The 19,183-nt window shown below is 32.8% G+C and overlaps 1 protein-coding gene across 5 annotated transcripts in view; it reads right to left on the bottom strand.

Moving 5' to 3' along the window:
- Positions 1–19,183, bottom strand: part of LOC121373993 (nucleoprotein TPR-like) — a 73,531-nt gene that overhangs the window by 47,365 nt on the left and 6,983 nt on the right. For 4 of the 5 annotated variants that reach the window (XM_041500851.1, XM_041500850.1, XM_041500852.1 and 1 more), the window contains exons 4-27: positions 18,978–19,074; positions 18,272–18,375; positions 17,316–17,429; positions 16,584–16,634; positions 15,809–15,901; positions 15,167–15,247; positions 14,587–14,674; positions 14,302–14,370; positions 13,546–13,617; positions 11,971–12,062; positions 11,469–11,561; positions 10,563–10,667; positions 9,788–9,895; positions 9,530–9,651; positions 8,948–9,049; positions 8,116–8,200; positions 7,461–7,526; positions 4,689–4,891; positions 3,915–3,993; positions 3,071–3,214; positions 2,484–2,657; positions 1,917–2,057; positions 1,284–1,394; positions 763–832 (exon numbers count right to left, since the gene is read on the bottom strand). In XM_041500851.1, coding sequence (XP_041356785.1) covers positions 763–832; positions 1,284–1,394; positions 1,917–2,057; positions 2,484–2,657; positions 3,071–3,214; positions 3,915–3,993; positions 4,689–4,891; positions 7,461–7,526; positions 8,116–8,200; positions 8,948–9,049; positions 9,530–9,651; positions 9,788–9,895; positions 10,563–10,667; positions 11,469–11,561; positions 11,971–12,062; positions 13,546–13,617; positions 14,302–14,370; positions 14,587–14,674; positions 15,167–15,247; positions 15,809–15,901; positions 16,584–16,634; positions 17,316–17,429; positions 18,272–18,375; positions 18,978–19,074 — 2,464 coding nt within the window. The remainder of the gene's footprint in view (positions 1–762; positions 833–1,283; positions 1,395–1,916; positions 2,058–2,483; positions 2,658–3,070; positions 3,215–3,914; positions 3,994–4,688; positions 4,892–7,460; positions 7,527–8,115; positions 8,201–8,947; positions 9,050–9,529; positions 9,652–9,787; positions 9,896–10,562; positions 10,668–11,468; positions 11,562–11,970; positions 12,063–13,545; positions 13,618–14,301; positions 14,371–14,586; positions 14,675–15,166; positions 15,248–15,808; positions 15,902–16,583; positions 16,635–17,315; positions 17,430–18,271; positions 18,376–18,977; positions 19,075–19,183) is intronic. The other variant, XM_041500854.1, reaches the window with a different exon arrangement.

The raw sequence follows: 19,183 nt of genomic DNA, 5'->3' as shown, positions 1-19,183 counted from the left end.
CTTCAGAGATATCTCGCCCGACGTCATGTCAGTCGACATACTGTACACTGTATACAGTGCATTCCCCAATTCATATTTCCCACCGTTTTGCACACGACACTCACCGGAAACGGAAACATAATAAAAGAAAAAAGATTTTTTTTCAAAATGGTGGCTTTTGTTTTGATTTTTTCAATTGAAAATACCTTGAAATTTTGAGTTCAAAAAGTGGTTTTCGTCAAGTATTTTCGCTTGACAACAATGGTGGCACGTCGCAGTAATTTTCAGGGATCGATAGCTGATTGTGACAGCTAATTTGATAATAAATTTGATAGTTTTACCAACAACGAAAATTACCAAATATTGCAATATGAATCGTACTTCGGGTTTTAAAAAAAATTCTGGTCAGAAAACCACTGTTATCGGGAATAAAGGACATAAATACTGGACAGCTGGCCACAAATGCCCGTAAGTAAACGTAACTTTTTCGATTTTTTGCCTAATTTTAATCACCATTAGCCGATCTAAAAATAATAAAAATTACAAAAAAGACACAAAAATAATACTTACCGATTCATATATGAACTTTATTTCATGTATTTATAAAACATTTAAGTGAATATATGTGAGTAAAGATTATAAACTTGTACCCTGTCAACGTGTTTTTTATTAAAAATTAATCCAGTAGTCTAAAGGTTAAAACTATTTTCAATAAAAACTTCATGAGAAATTCCCATTAACGATGAGATTAAAAAGAAAAAACCCAGTCAAATATCAGTTTACCGTGTCCCTCTCCACCAAGTCTTTTTAGCTTTTCTTCCAATGATAAACATTTGGCTTCAGACGTCTTCAGCTGTAAATAGATACAATTTTTGTCAAAACATTAGTAAGAAAACAAAGAATGAATGAATGTTTAATGAAACCCCAGCACAACAATACACATCACAAATAAAGGTGAATATAATTATTTACCTTAAAAATAAAATTATATAATTATGTAAAAATCTTAGTGTGAAAAGATGTGGGGGAAAATACAATACAAATATCAAGCTACGTACATTCATCAAAATGTTTTCAAAACTTAAAAAAACTACAGTGAAATCTTTTAAACCCGGACAGTCTGTAAACCGGACATTTTTCAGTTTCTTTTTAAATATCAGAAGATAACAGAACCTCTTTAACACAGATACCCTTAATACCAGATTTTTAACTTGATACTGCAGGTGTCTGGTTTAGAGGGGTTTCATTTAGGTTAGTCTTCAGCAAGAACTTGTCGCCGTTAACAAAGACGGTAACACACTGACCTCTTGCTTAAGGTTGTCTACACATTTGTTAGTTTCAGCCAGTAAATCCTTTAGCTCGTGGTTTCTCTTCTGTTCCTCCTGTAGTTTCATTTCAACATCCTTCAAACGTTTCTTAAACACAGGAAAAGACACATCAATTTAAAAACAAATGATATCAATGAGGAAATGTGACTGAATAATATGATATGTGTACTACTGTAACAGTAAATTGTTTCTTATCTGTCTTTTTTTAAACAGCCTTTTTTATTCATATCATGTTAAAAAATATATGTAACTCCCTGGGAGGGTGGTTTTCATGTAAAACAATTTAAAAAAAATATTTCTGTTTACCATTAAAAGTATATTCACATAGTTTCGTTTGTAGTACTAATTTATAGGAGAAGAAATTAAGGTTTGTTTTGTTTAATGACACACCACTAGGACACACTGATTTATTAATCATCAGCTATTGGATATCAAATATTTGGTAATTTGGAAATGTCTTACAGAGGAAACAAGATAAATATTTTTATTAGTAACAATGGATTGTTTATATGCACCATCCTACAGTCAGGATAGCACATCCACAGCCTTTGGTATACCAGTCGTGGTGCACTGGCTAGAACGCTTATAGAAGAATAAGACAAAACATACCTCCCATCTAGTAGCTGCAGTTTTCTGTTCTTCCATTAAAGTAGTCACCCGTCGACGTAGGGAAATTAACTCCTTTTCCTTGGCATCCAGCTGATTCTTCTGCCGGGTTTTGTTCTCAAACTCAACTCTTTCTAAGCTGGTCTGCGTTACAAAGAAGAGAAAAAACAACAACATAAAATTAATATCTTCATAGATCAGTACTGTTTATTATTATTTTTTATTTATTTTAATTTTTTTAAGGGGGGGGGGAGGAGGGGTGTTGGACGTTAATTCTGAGCTTAAACTAACTTATGAAATGAGGAAAACATAGTATATACATTTATTGAAAATCTTTTGATGTTAAAAATAATTGGCAGCAAGAAAAATCTGAAGTCTGTTTGTTCTAAATTATTCTGTATAGTGAAAAAATACATAGACTCTTGTGGCTCATTTTACAATTTGGCCACTTCTGTTCAGTTTACCTTTGAAATTTATTCATAAATTAAACATCTTGAAATTTATAAAAGAAACCCAACGTATCTACTGAACTTAAACCATAGTTACTTTAAATGAGACAAAAGTTCAAACCTGTATGGATTGTAGATTGGACATGAGCATGTTCTGCGACTGTTTTTCCCTGCGGAGTCCAGTAACCTCTTGAATCAGTCGCTGTTCAGACATCTTGACCAGTTCCAGTTCGGATCTCAAGCCTTCACACCTGACGTCCAGGTGGGTGTTCTTTTCATTAGCGGCCATCAGATCCTGGTTTAATCGACAAAAATAATTATTCTAGATGTCTTGATAGTCGACTTTTCAAAATGATCAACATTTATCAGAATATTAACATCTTGAACTAAATAATGCACATTGAAAATACAATCAACTACTAAACATAATCAATATAAATGACATATAAAATTAGTGCTATTGCAAATTTTACATATATTTTATGTCAACCATATTAAAACGGCAGTCAAGTTTTTTTGGGATGTATTAAACTATTAAATTATTTTTTCCAGATACTTACAAAGTTAGTTTTAAAAGTTCCTAAATTAACACATATTGCATTATTTTCGTCCTAAATATGACTGTCACCATACATTTAAAAATAAATTAAATAGTATTCTGTTATAGGTCAATAAATTGCAGTGAACTGGTCAAATAGGTTGATATACCTCTCTTAAGACATTAATTGTTTGTTCATGTTTTGCAACAGAGGTGGAGTATTTCTGATTCTTCTCCTGAAGTGCTGTGATTTCGCGCCGGTAACCATCAGCATTTGCCTGCAGAGTCTTAAACCTCTCTGCCTGGAATTCCAGCTACAAAACAGTCATTTGGATTTAAATATATTGCAAATTTTCAACAACAATACCTATCCCATTACATTAAAAACAACAAAAACAAACAAAAAATCAACACCCACCCCTCCCAAAGAAGAAGACGATAAAGCCAACCCTAACCGGTCAGTTTGACAAAATAAGCTTAAATGTTTTTTAAAATACAGACCAATTATACTCTTTGGGGAATTTGCTTCTCCTACATTCACTTGTGTTAAAATTGCTAACAATAAAAAGAAGAAAAAAATCTCCATGATCCAGGGATAATTTATTGTCCACAATTTTTTAAGCTATTTTGGCAAACTGTCAGATTGGGGTTTGATTTTTCATCTTCTTCTTTGGAAGGGATGGGTGTTAATCTTAACGCTACCATATTGTAAAACCATCGTAGGCTACGACGCCACCACAATACACGCCATAATGACATCATATCCTACAATGTTTTATAATATCGTAGCTTTGAAAATATGGGCCCAGTTTATTAAATGCCAATTGCAGCAAAAAACCTTTTGATTTACAATTAACATACATGGCATAAAATTCTTGGTAAATACAGTTTAATACTGAAATTTCAAATTAAATACTGTAAGTGGCAAATAATAAAAGACTAAAAATCTGAACCCCTCCTCTCCCAAAAACAATTTAACTAAAAAAAATAAAAAAATAAAAATCCCAAACATACCTGAGAAGAAAGCTTAGCATTTTCCACTTTAAGTTTTGACAACTCTGCACGTGTTTTGTCCAGATCATCAGAAATTATTCTAAAATATAAAACAAACTCATTTCCTGTTATCTGGCCCCGTGCTTGTAAACCTTAAAGACTAGACTTTAATAAAGTCCAGACTTTAACGTCATGGCAATGCCATTCACATAGCATTATGTTAAAGTCTGGACTTTATTAAAGTCTAGACTTTAAGGTTTATAAGCACGAGCCCTGCAACAACTATTTTTATATCACTAAGCATGTACAACAGTTAGACTTTTTATTAGCAATTGAGACTAAAAACACATGACAGTAAATTCAGAAATACAGATAGAGCTGCAATAAATACTCCAAGTGGGGAATACGATATGTGTAACAAATAAGAGATCTTGAATACGAGTAATTAGGGATACTAAACATCCATCAATATTAAACATTGCTTCAGTGCCAATCAACACATTTTTCTCAATGATTTTATGCAGCTAGAAATGTACAATGCAAGGACATTCTTTTTCAGCTAAAGTTGGATGCCATAAGCCATTTTGCAAACATTTTAAACAACTAACCGTAGCAGATTTTGGTGAGGGTTTTTTCATTTTATTAAATCACAGCCAGAGTCAGTGCTTTTTTTTTTTTTACACGCTTACAATTATACATCTCAATGAGTTCAGTAAGATATAGCGACCTACATTTTTCGACCTCCCACTGTGAACATATGATTGAGCCATTTAGTAGGCTATTCCTTTAAATTACCTTTCGTTAGTTCTCCTTTCTTTTTTATACGTCGTGTACTCCTCTTGAAGTTGTACGAGAGCAGCCTTCGTCTCCTGTAGTGTTTTTTGTATTTCGGCACCATGGTACATCGGACTGTCCACGCGATGATGCTGGCCACTGTGCTGTGGTCGTCCATTGGATACAGGGGTCGAGGCATGAATTGGAGGGTCGGTCATCTGGTGCTAAATAAATAATTAAAAAATGTTTTGTTTAACCTTCTGACTACTGCAGGCGAGATATCTCACCCGACGTCACGTCAGTCGATATACTGTACACTGTATACAGTGCATTCCCCAATTCATATTTCCCGCCGTTTTGCACACGACACTCACCGGAACCAGAAATATAATTAAAGAAAAAAGATTTTTTTTCAAAATGGTGGTTTTTGTTTTGATTTTTTCAATTGAAAATACCTTGAAATTTTTAGTTCAAAGTGGTTTTCGGCAAGTACTTTCGCTTGACAACAATGGCGGCACGTCGCAGTCATTTTCAGGGATCGATAGCTGATTGTGACAGCTAATTTGATAATAAATTTGATCATTTTACCAACAACGAAAATTACCAAATATTGCAATATGAATCGTAGTTCAGGTTTTAAAAAAAATTCTGGTCAGAAAACCAGTTATCGGGAATAATGGACATAAATACTGGACAGCTGGCCACAAATGCCCGTAAGTAAACGCAACTTTTTCGATTTTTTGCCTAATTTTAATCACCATTAGCCGATCTAAAATAATAAAAATTACAAAAAAAGAAACGAAAATAATACTTACCGATTCATATATGAACTTTATTTCATGTATTTATGAAACATTTAAGTGAATATATGTGAGTAAAAATTATAAACTTGTACCCACTCAACGTGGTTTTTGTTAAAAATTAATCCAGTAGTCTAAAGGTTAATGGCACTTCATCATATTGTTTACCTTCTGACTACTGCAGGCGAGATATCTCGCCCGACGTCACGTCAGTTCATATTTCCCGCCGTTTTGCACACGACACTCACCGGAAACGGAAATATAATTAAAGAAAAAAGATTTTTTTTCAAAATGGTGGTTTTTGTTTTGATTTTTTCAATTGAAAATACCTTGAAATTTTTAGTTCAAAGTGGTTTTCGGCAAGTACTTTCGCTTGACAACAATGGCGGCACGTCGCAGTCATTTTCAGGGATCGATAGCTGATTGTGACAGCTAATTTGATAATAAATTTGATCATTTTACCAACAACGAAAATTACCAAATATTGCAATATGAATCGTAGTTCAGGTTTTAAAAAAAATTCTGGTCAGAAAACCAGTTATCGGGAATAATGGACATAAATACTGGACAGCTGGCCACAAATGCCCGTAAGTAAACGCAACTTTTTCGATTTTTTGCCTAATTTTAATCACCATTAGCCGATCTAAAATAATAAAAATTACAAAAAAAGAAACGAAAATAATACTTACCGATTCATATATGAACTTTATTTCATGTATTTATGAAACATTTAAGTGAATATATGTGAGTAAAAATTATAAACTTGTACCCACTCAACGTGGTTTTTGTTAAAAATTAATCCAGTAGTCTAAAGGTTAATGGCACTTCATCATATTGTTTACCTTCTGACTACTGCAGGCGAGATATCTCGCCCGACGTCACGTCAGTTCATATTTCCCGCCGTTTTGCACACGACACTCACCGGAAACGGAAATATAATTAAAGAAAAAAGATTTTTTTTCAAAATGGTGGTTTTTGTTTTGATTTTTTCAATTGAAAATACCTTGAAATTTTGAGTTCAAAAAGTGGTTTTCGGCAAGTATTTTCGCTTGACAACAATGGCGGCACGTCGCGGTAATTTTCAGGGATCGATAGCTGATTGTAACAGCTAATTTGATAATAAATTTGATCGTTTTACCAACAACGAAAATTACCAAATATTGCAATATGAATCGTAGTTCGGGTTTTAAAAAAAATTCTGGTAAAAAAACCACTGTTATCGGGAATAATGGACATAAATACTGGACAGCTGGCCACAAATGCCCGTAAGTAAACGCAAATTTTTCGATTTTTTGCCTAATTTTAATCACCATTAGCCGATAATAAAAATTACAAAAAAGACACGAAAATAATACTTACCGATTCATATATGAACTTTATTTCATGTATTTATGAAACATTTAAGTGAATATATGTGAGTACAAATTATAAACTTGTACCCACTCAACGAGGTTTTTGTTAAAAATTAATCCAGTAGTCTAAAGGTTAAGCAGTGTTCACTATTAGTCAAAAACCTGGATGTGATATCCATTTAAAAACAAAATGATATCCATTTAAAAACAAAATGATATTCATTTAAAAACAAAAGCTCAAATCATTTTTTAAAAAGCTGAAAACTATATATATCATACTCTAAAGAAGATATTTTTTTCCAAATTCCGGTCAAATTCAACTACTTTGTAAAAATTTTGCCTTCAAAACAAATGATGAATTTTTTTTTTAAAAGAAGACTCCTGGTGGAATTTTTTAATAAGTCACCTACTAAAAGCACATTTAAAAGGGTTCTTTTTACAAACAGTTCAGCTAACTTTAAGGAATATAGTAAGGTTTTATGCTGTTGTTTTTTTATTTTTTTTATTTAAGCTTTATTCTAACACATAGCAAGAATACAGTTATTTTCAAATTCACGGTAAAAAGCATTTATTTATTTTCATGCTTCTAGTATTGCTAAAACTTTAATATTCTGGGTTATACTGAAAAACTTTGTACTCACTGGCAAAGAACTACCTTGTTGCAACAAAACTCTATACATGTCTCTCTGTCGAACAACTGATTCAACCTACAAAACCAAAATGCAAAGTAATAAAATTTCAGCCTATACTTTCATGTAGGAAAAAACAAACCAAATTTGCATAAAACCATAATGATATGAAGATTTGTAGATTAACTAAACTTGTGTGCATTTTCAAGGTCTAAAACTAGGGTGTGCCCCTTTAAAGTAAAGTAGGGCTAGTGAATTTTTAATTGTCACTAGTAAATGTTTTAAATCACTGATCCCATGGCTAGTGGATTTGATAAACATTGTAGAAGCACTGCATCTGGTGTACATTATCTGCAAATATTTAACATTTGCATATTTAAAATATGTATACATACAGCAAAATAACCTTTCAGTCATGTTTATTTACTGTAAATGTTACTTTTTAAAAAATGTGCCATAGGCAAACTCGAAATTGCCGTCAGTTGACCATTTCACCCATGGCAATTCTTTTAAAAATTGGAGACAAATTCTTAAGTTCAAGTCCTGCCATGACCTTTGATATAATGGCTGAAATGAGAAATAGCCACTCACAGGGCTCAGTCCCAGAATGATTCAGATTTATGAACTTAGTATTTAAATTGTTAAAGCTATATTTAATGATAGTCACCATTTCTGCTTGCCGTGAGCGGGCTTCTTGAAGTTCTTCCAGCTCCTTTTGTGTTTCATTCAACTGTTCCTTCAACTCCTTTGTCCTGCAGGAACAAAAAGTTAAAAGTCTGCTTTGTTTAATGACACCACAAGAGTACACCAATTTATTAATCATCAGCTATTCTATGTCAAACAGAGAGAAAATCCACTTTAATTTTCCATTAGTAACACGGGATCTTTTATATGCACAATCCCACAGACAGGACAGAACATACCCCATTCTTTGATATAGCAAACGTGGTACACTGGCTGGAACAAAAAACATAGGGCCCAACGATGGGGATCGATACTAAACTTCAAGAGAGCACTTTACCACTGGGCTAAGTACAGTAACAAAACAAAGTCACTTGTTACCATGAATTTTTCATTTAATATATATCATAAGACTTACTCTGTAAAGTTTTAATACCCAAACACTGCTTTTTACATCATTTAGCTTTTCATGTCTTATGTACCTTATCACCAAATTTAAAAGGAAAAAAGAAAGCCTTAGTAGGGCAGAAACATTATGGTATACAAACACTATTGGCGTGGAATATCTTCTTCAGTACAGTGATGTTCCATGATAATATTTTCTTTAGAAAAAGTATTTTTATTTTCAGGCCAACATAAACCCCTAAACATGTCTGCTGTAACTAAAGTGATTTGTAACCCTTCACTAAAAAATTAAAAAACGTAGTACATTAATTTATAATCATAAAAAAAATATCCTACAAAAATTAATCATCCACCAACTAAACCAAATGTTTTTTAAGAGATGGTCTAAAATGTATTTAGAAAGTTGAACGTACTTTTCCTCGGTGGCGAGTCTTTCTTCCTCTTCTTTGTTGTCACTCAACTCCCTCACAACCTCCAGGAGTCGGGCATTCTGCTCCTGCATCTCCTCTATGCTCCTACAAATATTTTATTTTTAAAAACATAACATGCTGGTCAAAATTATATCTGGACTAATGTCAATTTTTCAGAAAATCAACCTGTATACCTCCCAAGAACAAAAACAAAACAAAAAAAAGAAAAAGAAAAGAAAAGAAAAAAGAAAAGATGGTAGAAGTAACAATGAATAGACCAAAAGATTATGGAAAACAAAAGAAGATTTCTAACTGGTTGTTAAGAAAGATCAGAATATAAGTCTTATGAACAACAAAATGGTCAGTTAGTAGTCAAACTTTGATCTTTCAACAACAAAAAATAGAATTATACAAAAGATACATATGAGAATGAATATATTCAAATTGTAAAGTTACATTATTTGTTACTGACTGGCAGAATTACATGTCTTTTTTCCAATTTTATCTTTAAATAATAAATAAACTAAAAATATCACACACACACAGATGTACAGACACAAATTATACACATCAAATTGTACTTACCCAAACGTAACCAACTTTTCTGTGATAATATTTGAAGAGCTAGAAACCTCGTTAGATGACCCATCTGGAACATGTAGTGGCCCTCCTCTCATCTCGTGGATTTCCTTCAGTAAAAATCGAACCTAGAAAAATAAACAGTACTCGTAACATATCTTCGGAGTCAAATAATTTCATTTCACAGCTACAAGTAGTTGTGTATTTTTAACACAATATATCTGTAACAATAAACTTAATTTATCACCAGCATGTTATTCCTACCTGCTGTCCCAAGTCAAGTGTTTTCTGCTGAAACTTTTTACATTCTCGTTGAAGATGGCCAACTTTTCTGAAGTTTTCATCTGATTCAGACCGTATTTTCTCAGACTCCTACAATGATATAATGAAATATTTTCAAGAAAGCTTAAAATCTATGTCCCTAGCTTCTATTTCACATAAAATGTAGCTGCTACAAAAACACCTGGACTAGAAACAAAACAGATTGGAATTGGCACTTAACCGTGATGTATAAGTTATATAAAAACATTATTAAGTTTTAAACCCATATCAATTTTGATAACATTTAAAAAAAAAAAAAAAATTAATGGCCCCCACCCAAAGAAGAAGAAAAAACAAGAACAACAACTTGGATTGGGGTTAATGGATAGGTGTTAGTGGTTATTAAGAGACCAAGTCGGTGAAGAGGCCTTGCATCTCCTTAAAAACCATTAAAACTCACTTTTGGTTGGAGATTGTACTGGGATGTGAACCCAAAATATACCAGCCTGAAGTTAATGGCTTAAAACCTAGACACACACATAAAAACAGGTATATAGTCTTTAAATGCATGAAAATACAAATATCTACAAAGAGAAAAAGAGCACTTTTTAGATGCGCAGTTGTTATATCAGCACCATCTATATATTGTATGTACATGGGATGGGATACCCGAGGTGATATCTAATGTATATATGGACAAAAGGGTGGATGTATGGATTATGTTGATGAGTTGCAAGACTTAAAACAATAATAAGAACTTGAACTCAGTCGGACTCACCAGCATGGCGGCATCTAGCTGTGATGTCAGCTGATTAATTGTGACCAATGAAGATTCGTAATCCTCTCTCTGTTTCTTCAACATGGGAGTACGTTCTTCGATTTCCTGAACAAAGACAAAGCAAGGCTATAGACTACATAGTTATTTAAAAATTAAATAAAGTGCATCAATTCACAACTGTTTAATTATTTATGAAATTCAAATCCATCAACACACTAATGCTTGTGGAAAAGTTATATCTAATTACCCCATTTTTAGGTTTTTAAATTTAACATCCACTTACAATTCTAAATAAATACCTTATTTTTAGGTTTTGAAATTTAACATCCACCTACTCTGTATAATTTAATGACCCAATTCTGACCTGCTATATCACTGAAATTTAATTTAGTTATGTTTAATTAGTACTTTAAATATACAAATGATTATTATAAAATGTAGCATATCATTTTTTTACCTGTAGAATTTTGGAAATACAAAAAATTTCTATTTTATTGTGCAAATTGTGAAAATATTGCTCAAGATATAAAATAAAATGGCAATACTCACCCATAAAAAGAGCATTTTATGTTCATTGAGTTTGAAATTATTGTTCAATTTTATCCTACATTATACATCAACAAATAACACAAAACCCTCAGATGATATCCAACTAGCAGACACACATTAACCAAAAAATAATCAAATATAGTTTAGTAGGAAAAATTAATCAAGAAAATGTAATTTCAAACTCAATAAGCAGATGACATTTTTTAATATGGATGAGTACCATTATTTTATTTATATACTGATCAATATTTTTTAAAAAAACATTTACATATTTTTCTTGACAAAAAAGTTCATTTTGTGGCGGTAAAAAGTTTTGATATTGACCGAGAAGTTTATTATCTTATATTATTTCATTACCTGTAGAATTTGATCTAGATACTGATTGAGTCTCTTGTTCTCTTCTTTCTCCAGCTCAAGACTGTCACATGCTTGTACATACTCACTGTATATCTAAAAGTTAAACATTAAAATTAATACATTTGAAACAAATTATTTGTGAACCCACCTCCCACTGAAAAAAACAAACCCAATTCAGTACAGCAATCATTCTGAATGTACTGCTAAAGCAATACGTGTCCTCTACTGAGCCCAAGCAATGATCTCTGACAAAAATAAGTAAATCACAATGAAAGTTAATCGTTATCTGAAACTGTACCTGATAAAGCTATACACAAAATTTCAACTCATCTGGAAAACTATATGTGGGCCCGACGACAGACAAGACAGACACACACACAGAAGAAATTTATAGTCCCATACAGTGACATTTGGAAATTTTAGCTATTATTAAATATATAATCAATATAGAGTTATGCACCAATTTACAACACAGACTGCACAGTTAATGTTGCTAGCAAACCTGAGTGAGACTCATTCCAGACTTGAGAATTTTGCTGGTTGCTGCTGCTGTTGGGAACAAGGTTTCAACAGCCGACTCACTCAGAGAAACATCTAAAACATCAAAGAAAGAAACATCTTCTCAACATCTAGTTTAATCATTTGATTTGAACGACATGGGTAATTTTAAGTAATACAAAGTAAAAAGTAAAGTTTGTTTTATTTAACGACGCCGCTAGAGCACATTGATTTTTTTATCTTATCATCGGCTATTGGACGTCAAACATATGGTCATTCTGACACTGTTTTTAGAGGAAACCCGCTGTCGCCACATAGGCTACTCTTTTTACGACAGGCAGCAAGGGATCTTTTATTTGCGCTTCCCACAGGCAGGATAGCACAAACCATGGCCTTTGTTGAACCAGTTATGGATCACTGGTCGGTGCAAGTGGTTTACACCTACCCATTGAGCCTTGCGGAGCACTCACTCAGGGTTTGGAGTCGGTATCTCGATTAAAAATCCCATGCCTCGACTGGGATCCGAACCCAGTACCTACCAGCCTGTAGACCGATGGCCTGCCACGACGCCACCGAGGCCGGTTTTTAAGTAATACATAATATCTGTAATCTTCTGAAAGGACACCACATTTGGCTATGTTGTGTGTACCATATGATTCTTGATGACACTTGGTCTAGATGGTGGGAAGAATTCTCTGTCACAAATTAGGCTACTCTTACTAAATATTTTCATTTTATTTCAATTTATTTTTGTGTTTATATCCAATTATGATTCTAAATTAAAAGTTTTGTTTTGTTTAACGACACCACTATAGGACACTGATTTATTAATCGACTATTCAATATCAAACGTAGTAATTTTGACTTACAGTCTCAGAGGAAATCTACTAAATGTTTCCATTAGTAGCAATGGATCTTTTATATACACCATCCCAGACAGGATAGCACATACCAAAGCCTTTGATATACCAGCTAAGGAGAACTACAAAACACCACAGAAAAGCACCAAGCTACATGCTGTCTTTAAAGTCATTCAACGTATCATGAATAAATCAAAAGCAGAATTCTTCACCAGTAATATCTGACCAGGTTTTCAAGACTTCTTCACCAGTAATATCTGACCAGGTTTTCAAGACTTCTTCACAAGTAATATTTGACTAAGTTTCCAAGATTTCTTCACCAGTAATATTTCACTAAGCTTTTAAGACTTATGATGACATCATTCAAGCATTTTAAACTACTGTAGTACTTAGTGGCTTGTTGGTTAATGGATATAGTTTTCTTTATGATAGCAACAAAGAAATACATGAAAAAAGAAATGAACCGATGCATTTGCTATCTGTTTGTCAGATTAATATGTGTTTGTGGGTCTAACAATGTCATTTCTCCGTTGCTGTTATACACTAGAAATGCTGTAATATATTTGAGGTAACAAATTTTAATTTACCAATTAAAGATTCATGATTTTTCATGTTTTATTGTTTTCACAATAACATACAAAATGTTATTAACAGTATTTACTTCTGTTGTGAAATGTCAATATAAAATAAGAAACCAATGATTTATCTTCCACACTTACTTTTTCCTTTTAAAGCAGACAGCAGTTCATTGGCATGTTTGAGTTCCTTGTTTAACTTTTCAATCTGTACATCTGCAAACAATCAGCATTCATGTCAACAAGACATAATTTTGCACAAATATTACAAAAAGAATTTAACCAGATTTTATCTTACTCCTTTAAACACAAAATATATGCATGTAAATATTATTTGACATGATGATTTAGAATTATGTTATGAAATATGAAGACAAGAATCCAAATAAAATCCTATTATAAAAATGATTTGGTGAATAAAGAAATATAACAAAATTTAAATACAATTTGAAATCCCCCCACATTTTAAAAACATTTTGGTTTTTTTAAAACAAGCAGTGAGATGAACATCCAAAATACAACTATACAGACAATATTGTTTTCATTTTTCTTTGACAAACTGTTTAAGACATGAACCTAAACTTAATGTTGGAGCTAAAATCAGAAGTGGACATTGTTGCTTTAGTTGCCAGTGGAAACATTATGCATATTTTGAAGTTTGACTTCTTTTAGACGAGACAAAAACATTTAACTGTAGAAACAAAAAATGCAGCAAGTGAGAGGCCATGTTATGGTATGAAAACAAATGACAATACAAAAACTACAAGATTGGGGTTTTCTACAAACTACTCAATTCAGACTCACTAAGCCTGGTCAACAAGAATATAACTTTAGTCATGAAATGAAAACAATAAAAGCATTGCTAAATATTCCAATATGGCTGGCAAATGTTAGACTGACCTTTTAATTTGATTAACTCCTCCATGTCTTCTGTCATTTTCTTATTTTCTTCTTGCAAAGCTGAGTAAGCTGTGGATAATTAAAAAGATAATACAATTTACAATACAAGATACAAAAATGGGGTCCAAATAACACAATAAGCCTAATATTTGGAATTAAATTTCGATTTTCATTCTTTAAATAACTGTACATCACCATTACAACAGTTACATGGATATACATACTAATATAATATTTAACCAGGTGCCTACTTTCATAGTCTATACAAGTACTTTGAAAGTTTACCTTCAGCTGCTTCTTTGAGTAACTTCTGCATTTCTTCAACGGCTCGAGTCAACTCATTCACTTTGCTATCTCTCTCCTCGGCAGAACCCTGAAGTATAAAAAAAAACCCATGTTTATCTATTATCTAGAAAAAAACAAGCATTCTTAGAGTATTGCTAAAGCAATACATGTTTGCATATCACCTAAATTCAAGGGCCATAACTCTGAGTGCTGAAATAGGTAAATTGCCATGAAAGTCAAACTTGATCAATAACTATATGATAGAGCTATACAAAAAATTTCAGCTCAATATCTCAAGGTATTGTTTAAAAAAAAATATCTTAAAAACTATGTGGACAGACGGAATGATAGCCAGATGGAAATGAAACCCATAGTCCCTTCCGGTTGGAGTGGTAGGGGACTAAAAAAGAGATTGAATACAATGTCGCTAACATCACCAGCTACAACCGGCTCCATTTCTTTAGAGGAAGCAAAAATATCTGAATAGGGGTCATTACTATTTGTTCCACTCCAGAACTTTTTTCCTACCCATGCGAAGTGTATTAACTGTTCAAAAGAAATAACGTCTATGAGTACATACCTTATACAAATTAAGGAGTTTGTCCCGAGCAACCAGTTCCTGGCGAAACTGCTCATCGGATTCTGTCTGTGCATCGCGAGCCTAAAAATAAATAAATAAAATACAGATACTGAGGTAAAAAGAAAGGGTTGTGAACAACTTGTATCAAACCTTCTGGTACAATGTTAAAGCTTGGCATTTAAAAAAAAAAAATTGTACATGTAATTTACATTGAAAATGTCTTTCAAATGAATATTACGTTCTATGACAATAGATTAATATTACTCTTATACCTTCTAGGATATTTTATAAATGACCATATCACCAAATCAACATGAAACCAAATAACTAGTTTCTTACAACTTTCAGCTTTTTAGAGGTTAGAGATAGCAGGGCTAGCTCTGCCACTCGCCTAATTCGCCAATTGCGAATTCTACGAACTTTTGGTGAATTTTATTTTAATTTGGTGAATAAAATGTATGTAATAATTGTTATTTTGTTGCAAAATAGCTATAGATTTAGCATTTTAAAGATACTTTGGTGAAATTTTCTGACAACCCAGAGCTAGCCCTGGATAGGTATTGCTCCTATGACTTCCAGAATGACGTATGAATGGTAATCACATCTACAGAAAACAATAAACTAAATCTGAAAGTCTCTTACAACTTTTAGTCTCTGGTTGTAGTTTTCTATTTTCTGTGCAAGATTCTCCTTCTCCTTTCTCAATGTTTCAATAGTCATGTCCTTATATTTAACCTGAAAAAAACCCCAATCATGTTAAATAATCAGAAAAAATTCACCACTCAATAATTTTGTCATACATTCAACCAAACTAGGAAAACCAATCAAATGTCATAGTGACATCATTCTATCAATTGCAGCACAATACTGTCTTGTATCTTTTGAAAATAATTTTTATTAATACAGAGCTTGGTATTGATGTATCATTGAGTCCATTATGGTCGTAAAGGGTTCTCTGATCAGCATACAACATGATTGGTATTGACGTACCACAAACACTTACATTAATCCCGTAACAGGTTACATTCATTTCAACCTATTTTCGTGCTTATATCCAATTAAGGTTCAAGCACGCTGTCCTGGGCACACACCTCAGCTATCTGGGCTGTCTGTCCAGGACAGTGGGTTAGTTGTTAGTTGGTTAGTGGTTAGTGGGAGAGAAGATGGTGTAGTGGCCTTTCGCCTACCCATTAAGCCCTTAAGAACTCGCTCTGGGTTTGGGTCGATACCCTGCTTAACCACTGCATCACCAAGACCGGTAAGGGGTCACAATTCACTATCCCAAAAACACATGGACAAAGAAAATACAACTTTCTTTTATCAGCATACAACATAATTGGTCTTGACCCACCACAAACACTTAACATTAATCCTTACAACCCCCCCATCCTCAACACACATGGACAAAAATGCTTACCTCTTCTGTTTTTTCTTCAAGCTCAGTTTGAAGTTGCAGCAGTTGCCCAGCCTGGTAAAAAATTAAATAAAGGACATGACTATTGTTTTGGTATCAAGGACTTTGTTACACATAGCTTGCCACCTCAAAACATAAACTTCATCTGCTTTCTAAAGAAAGTGGGTCAAACTGAAAACAACCAAAAACCTTGTAAACCTTGTAAACCTTTTCAAAATATATTAAAAGTGATGTAATACATAATGTATACAAGAAAATGTACTTGCATCAATGATAACTGTCTGCAGCAAACAGAAATTATTATTTACTTCAACAGATGTAGAGATGAATCCAACAAGATGCAAGTTAAACCCATATATATAATACTTTATCCTGCAATCACTGTTTCTATTGGCCAATTATGATGAACGATTAAAGTACAGTCATAAACGTATAGTAGCACTTTATGACGTTTGACATCACACATGTAACGTCACATGCATATCTACATTACAAAATCACTCATTTGAGCTTCAATGTTGCTGAAATAACGGAAATAATAGCTTTCCCCTTTAATTTTTATGGACTGCAGGATAAAAACAATAACTAGTTAAAGATGTGGGGCATCGGCTTTATTCTGTTCAGGGCGAATGGTAAATTCTGCTTGGCAAGTCTTGCAGAATTTCCCTTTCATACCTTCACACGATAAAGTTGATATCCTACGTCATTAACTAGTTATTGTCTATTTAAACTTACTCTCTCCTTTCTAAAGTTGATCAGTGTGTTTGTCTTCTCCCGAAGCTCACTGGAAACCTGATCCAACTGCTGTTGCAGCTGTTCCTTCTCACGATTCAACCGCTTTTCCTGATACTGAAACAAAACAACCGCACATGTATTAACACAGCTGTTGGTGGCCATTCACACGTGTCAGCATTTTCCTGAATGTCCAAACCACTCTTTTTGTTATCCCCTCAATCTCACACTCAAAATGGTTGCTTTTATACACTGTGACTGTGTGCACACTCATAAAAATATTAATAAGTTGTAAAAGGCCCTAATAAACTATTTGAAAGAATGAATTAAACAGCATGTAATAAATACAAGGTATGTGAGAAGATTCAGTAGAAATGGGAGAAAAACATGTTTCCTGGCTATTATAGCTGTTGAGATATTACAACCATTCCACTTAGATAGAAGAAAAGTACAATAGGTCAGAGATTAGGCTAAAATAAAAATAAACATTCTTACAAGCCAAACTGATTTTCTAAACACGTTCTGTCATAAACATTAAAACTGTTTTCAGAAGACTGATGTGACGAAAGCTAATTATAAAACAAAAAAGGTACACATCATTTAAAATGCTATAAATCTTAAATTACAATTGTTTGACAATATTTTAGAAAAAGATCAATTGGTCATCATGAAAATGAACTAATTACAGTCCAGTTAGATAGTTTTCAATTGTTATAATTTTTATGAGTACAAAGTGTATCCCTTTTTTGATATCCCTATCCCAAAGGTGTAAATTAAAAAGGATGATGTACAACAGATATCTGTATCAACATTTTTTGTTCATGTTAAAAGCATATACTATCATTAATCCCCCACCCCACACGAATACATTTTTCAATTACATGTTGTGTAACTACATCTTACAATCAACTTTCAGTACTTTTAAGAACATGTCTAGTAACTATAGTAACTACACTAACCCCCATTGCCACTTCCTGTGACTGACATTCCGCCAATTTAGCCTGCGCAACACACTTTTCATTGTTGACAACCGACACTCTCTCTGTCAATTTTTTACATTCATCTAAAATGAAAAACAAAACATCAAATTTTAATGTTCATATGAACCTAATAATTGAATTAAGTAACAAGGAATTTAAAAAATGTTTTTAATGTTGTCACACAAAAATACTGGAACAAATTTTGGTTTAGCCAATTTTAGGATATATAGAGTATTTCCTTAGAAATTATTAAAATATGGTTAGTTTAAAAAAAAAAATTATTAGCCGAATACTAAATGTTGTAGCCACTTAGTATAAAAATTAGCAATTGGCTAATTTGGCAAAGGACAGGGTGAGCCCTGCCATAGATTTACCCACCAAATCCAGGCTATGAAACGCTCAGCTGTTCAGTGAAATTATTACTATTTACAGCTTCTAATAAACTAATTGATGGAAAACAGCAAATAACTACGACATTGTGCTGTTGATTGATGTCAGAATTCATTGACAACAAACTATAACATCTGTAGAATTCCTATGGTGATTTTCATCTCAATTACTTAATACATTTAATATTTGTAAAATAATATGTTATTCCTGTAACCTTTTCATCTTATCAAATAAAGTCCATAAACATATTGGCATAATAATTCTGTATGAAGTGAAAACTATTCGTGGACATTACCATTCAGCCGGTCTATTTCAAGGTTGCGCTTTTCTAATAGCACATTCAGCTCATTCTTATCATATTCTAACTCATCTTTCAATTTTGTCAATTTGACCTAAAGAAAAGAAGAAAAGACAATGACTGCATAATATCAGATGAACACTTCCATTAACAATGAAAAATAAGAATGACAAAAACTTTTATCTAAAAAAAAAACAAGCAGT

This window comes from Gigantopelta aegis, chromosome 6 (genome assembly GCF_016097555.1).
Source record: "Gigantopelta aegis isolate Gae_Host chromosome 6, Gae_host_genome, whole genome shotgun sequence".
NCBI lineage: Eukaryota > Metazoa > Mollusca > Gastropoda > Neomphalida > Peltospiridae > Gigantopelta > Gigantopelta aegis.
This window is presented reverse-complemented; position numbering and strand designations above follow the sequence as displayed.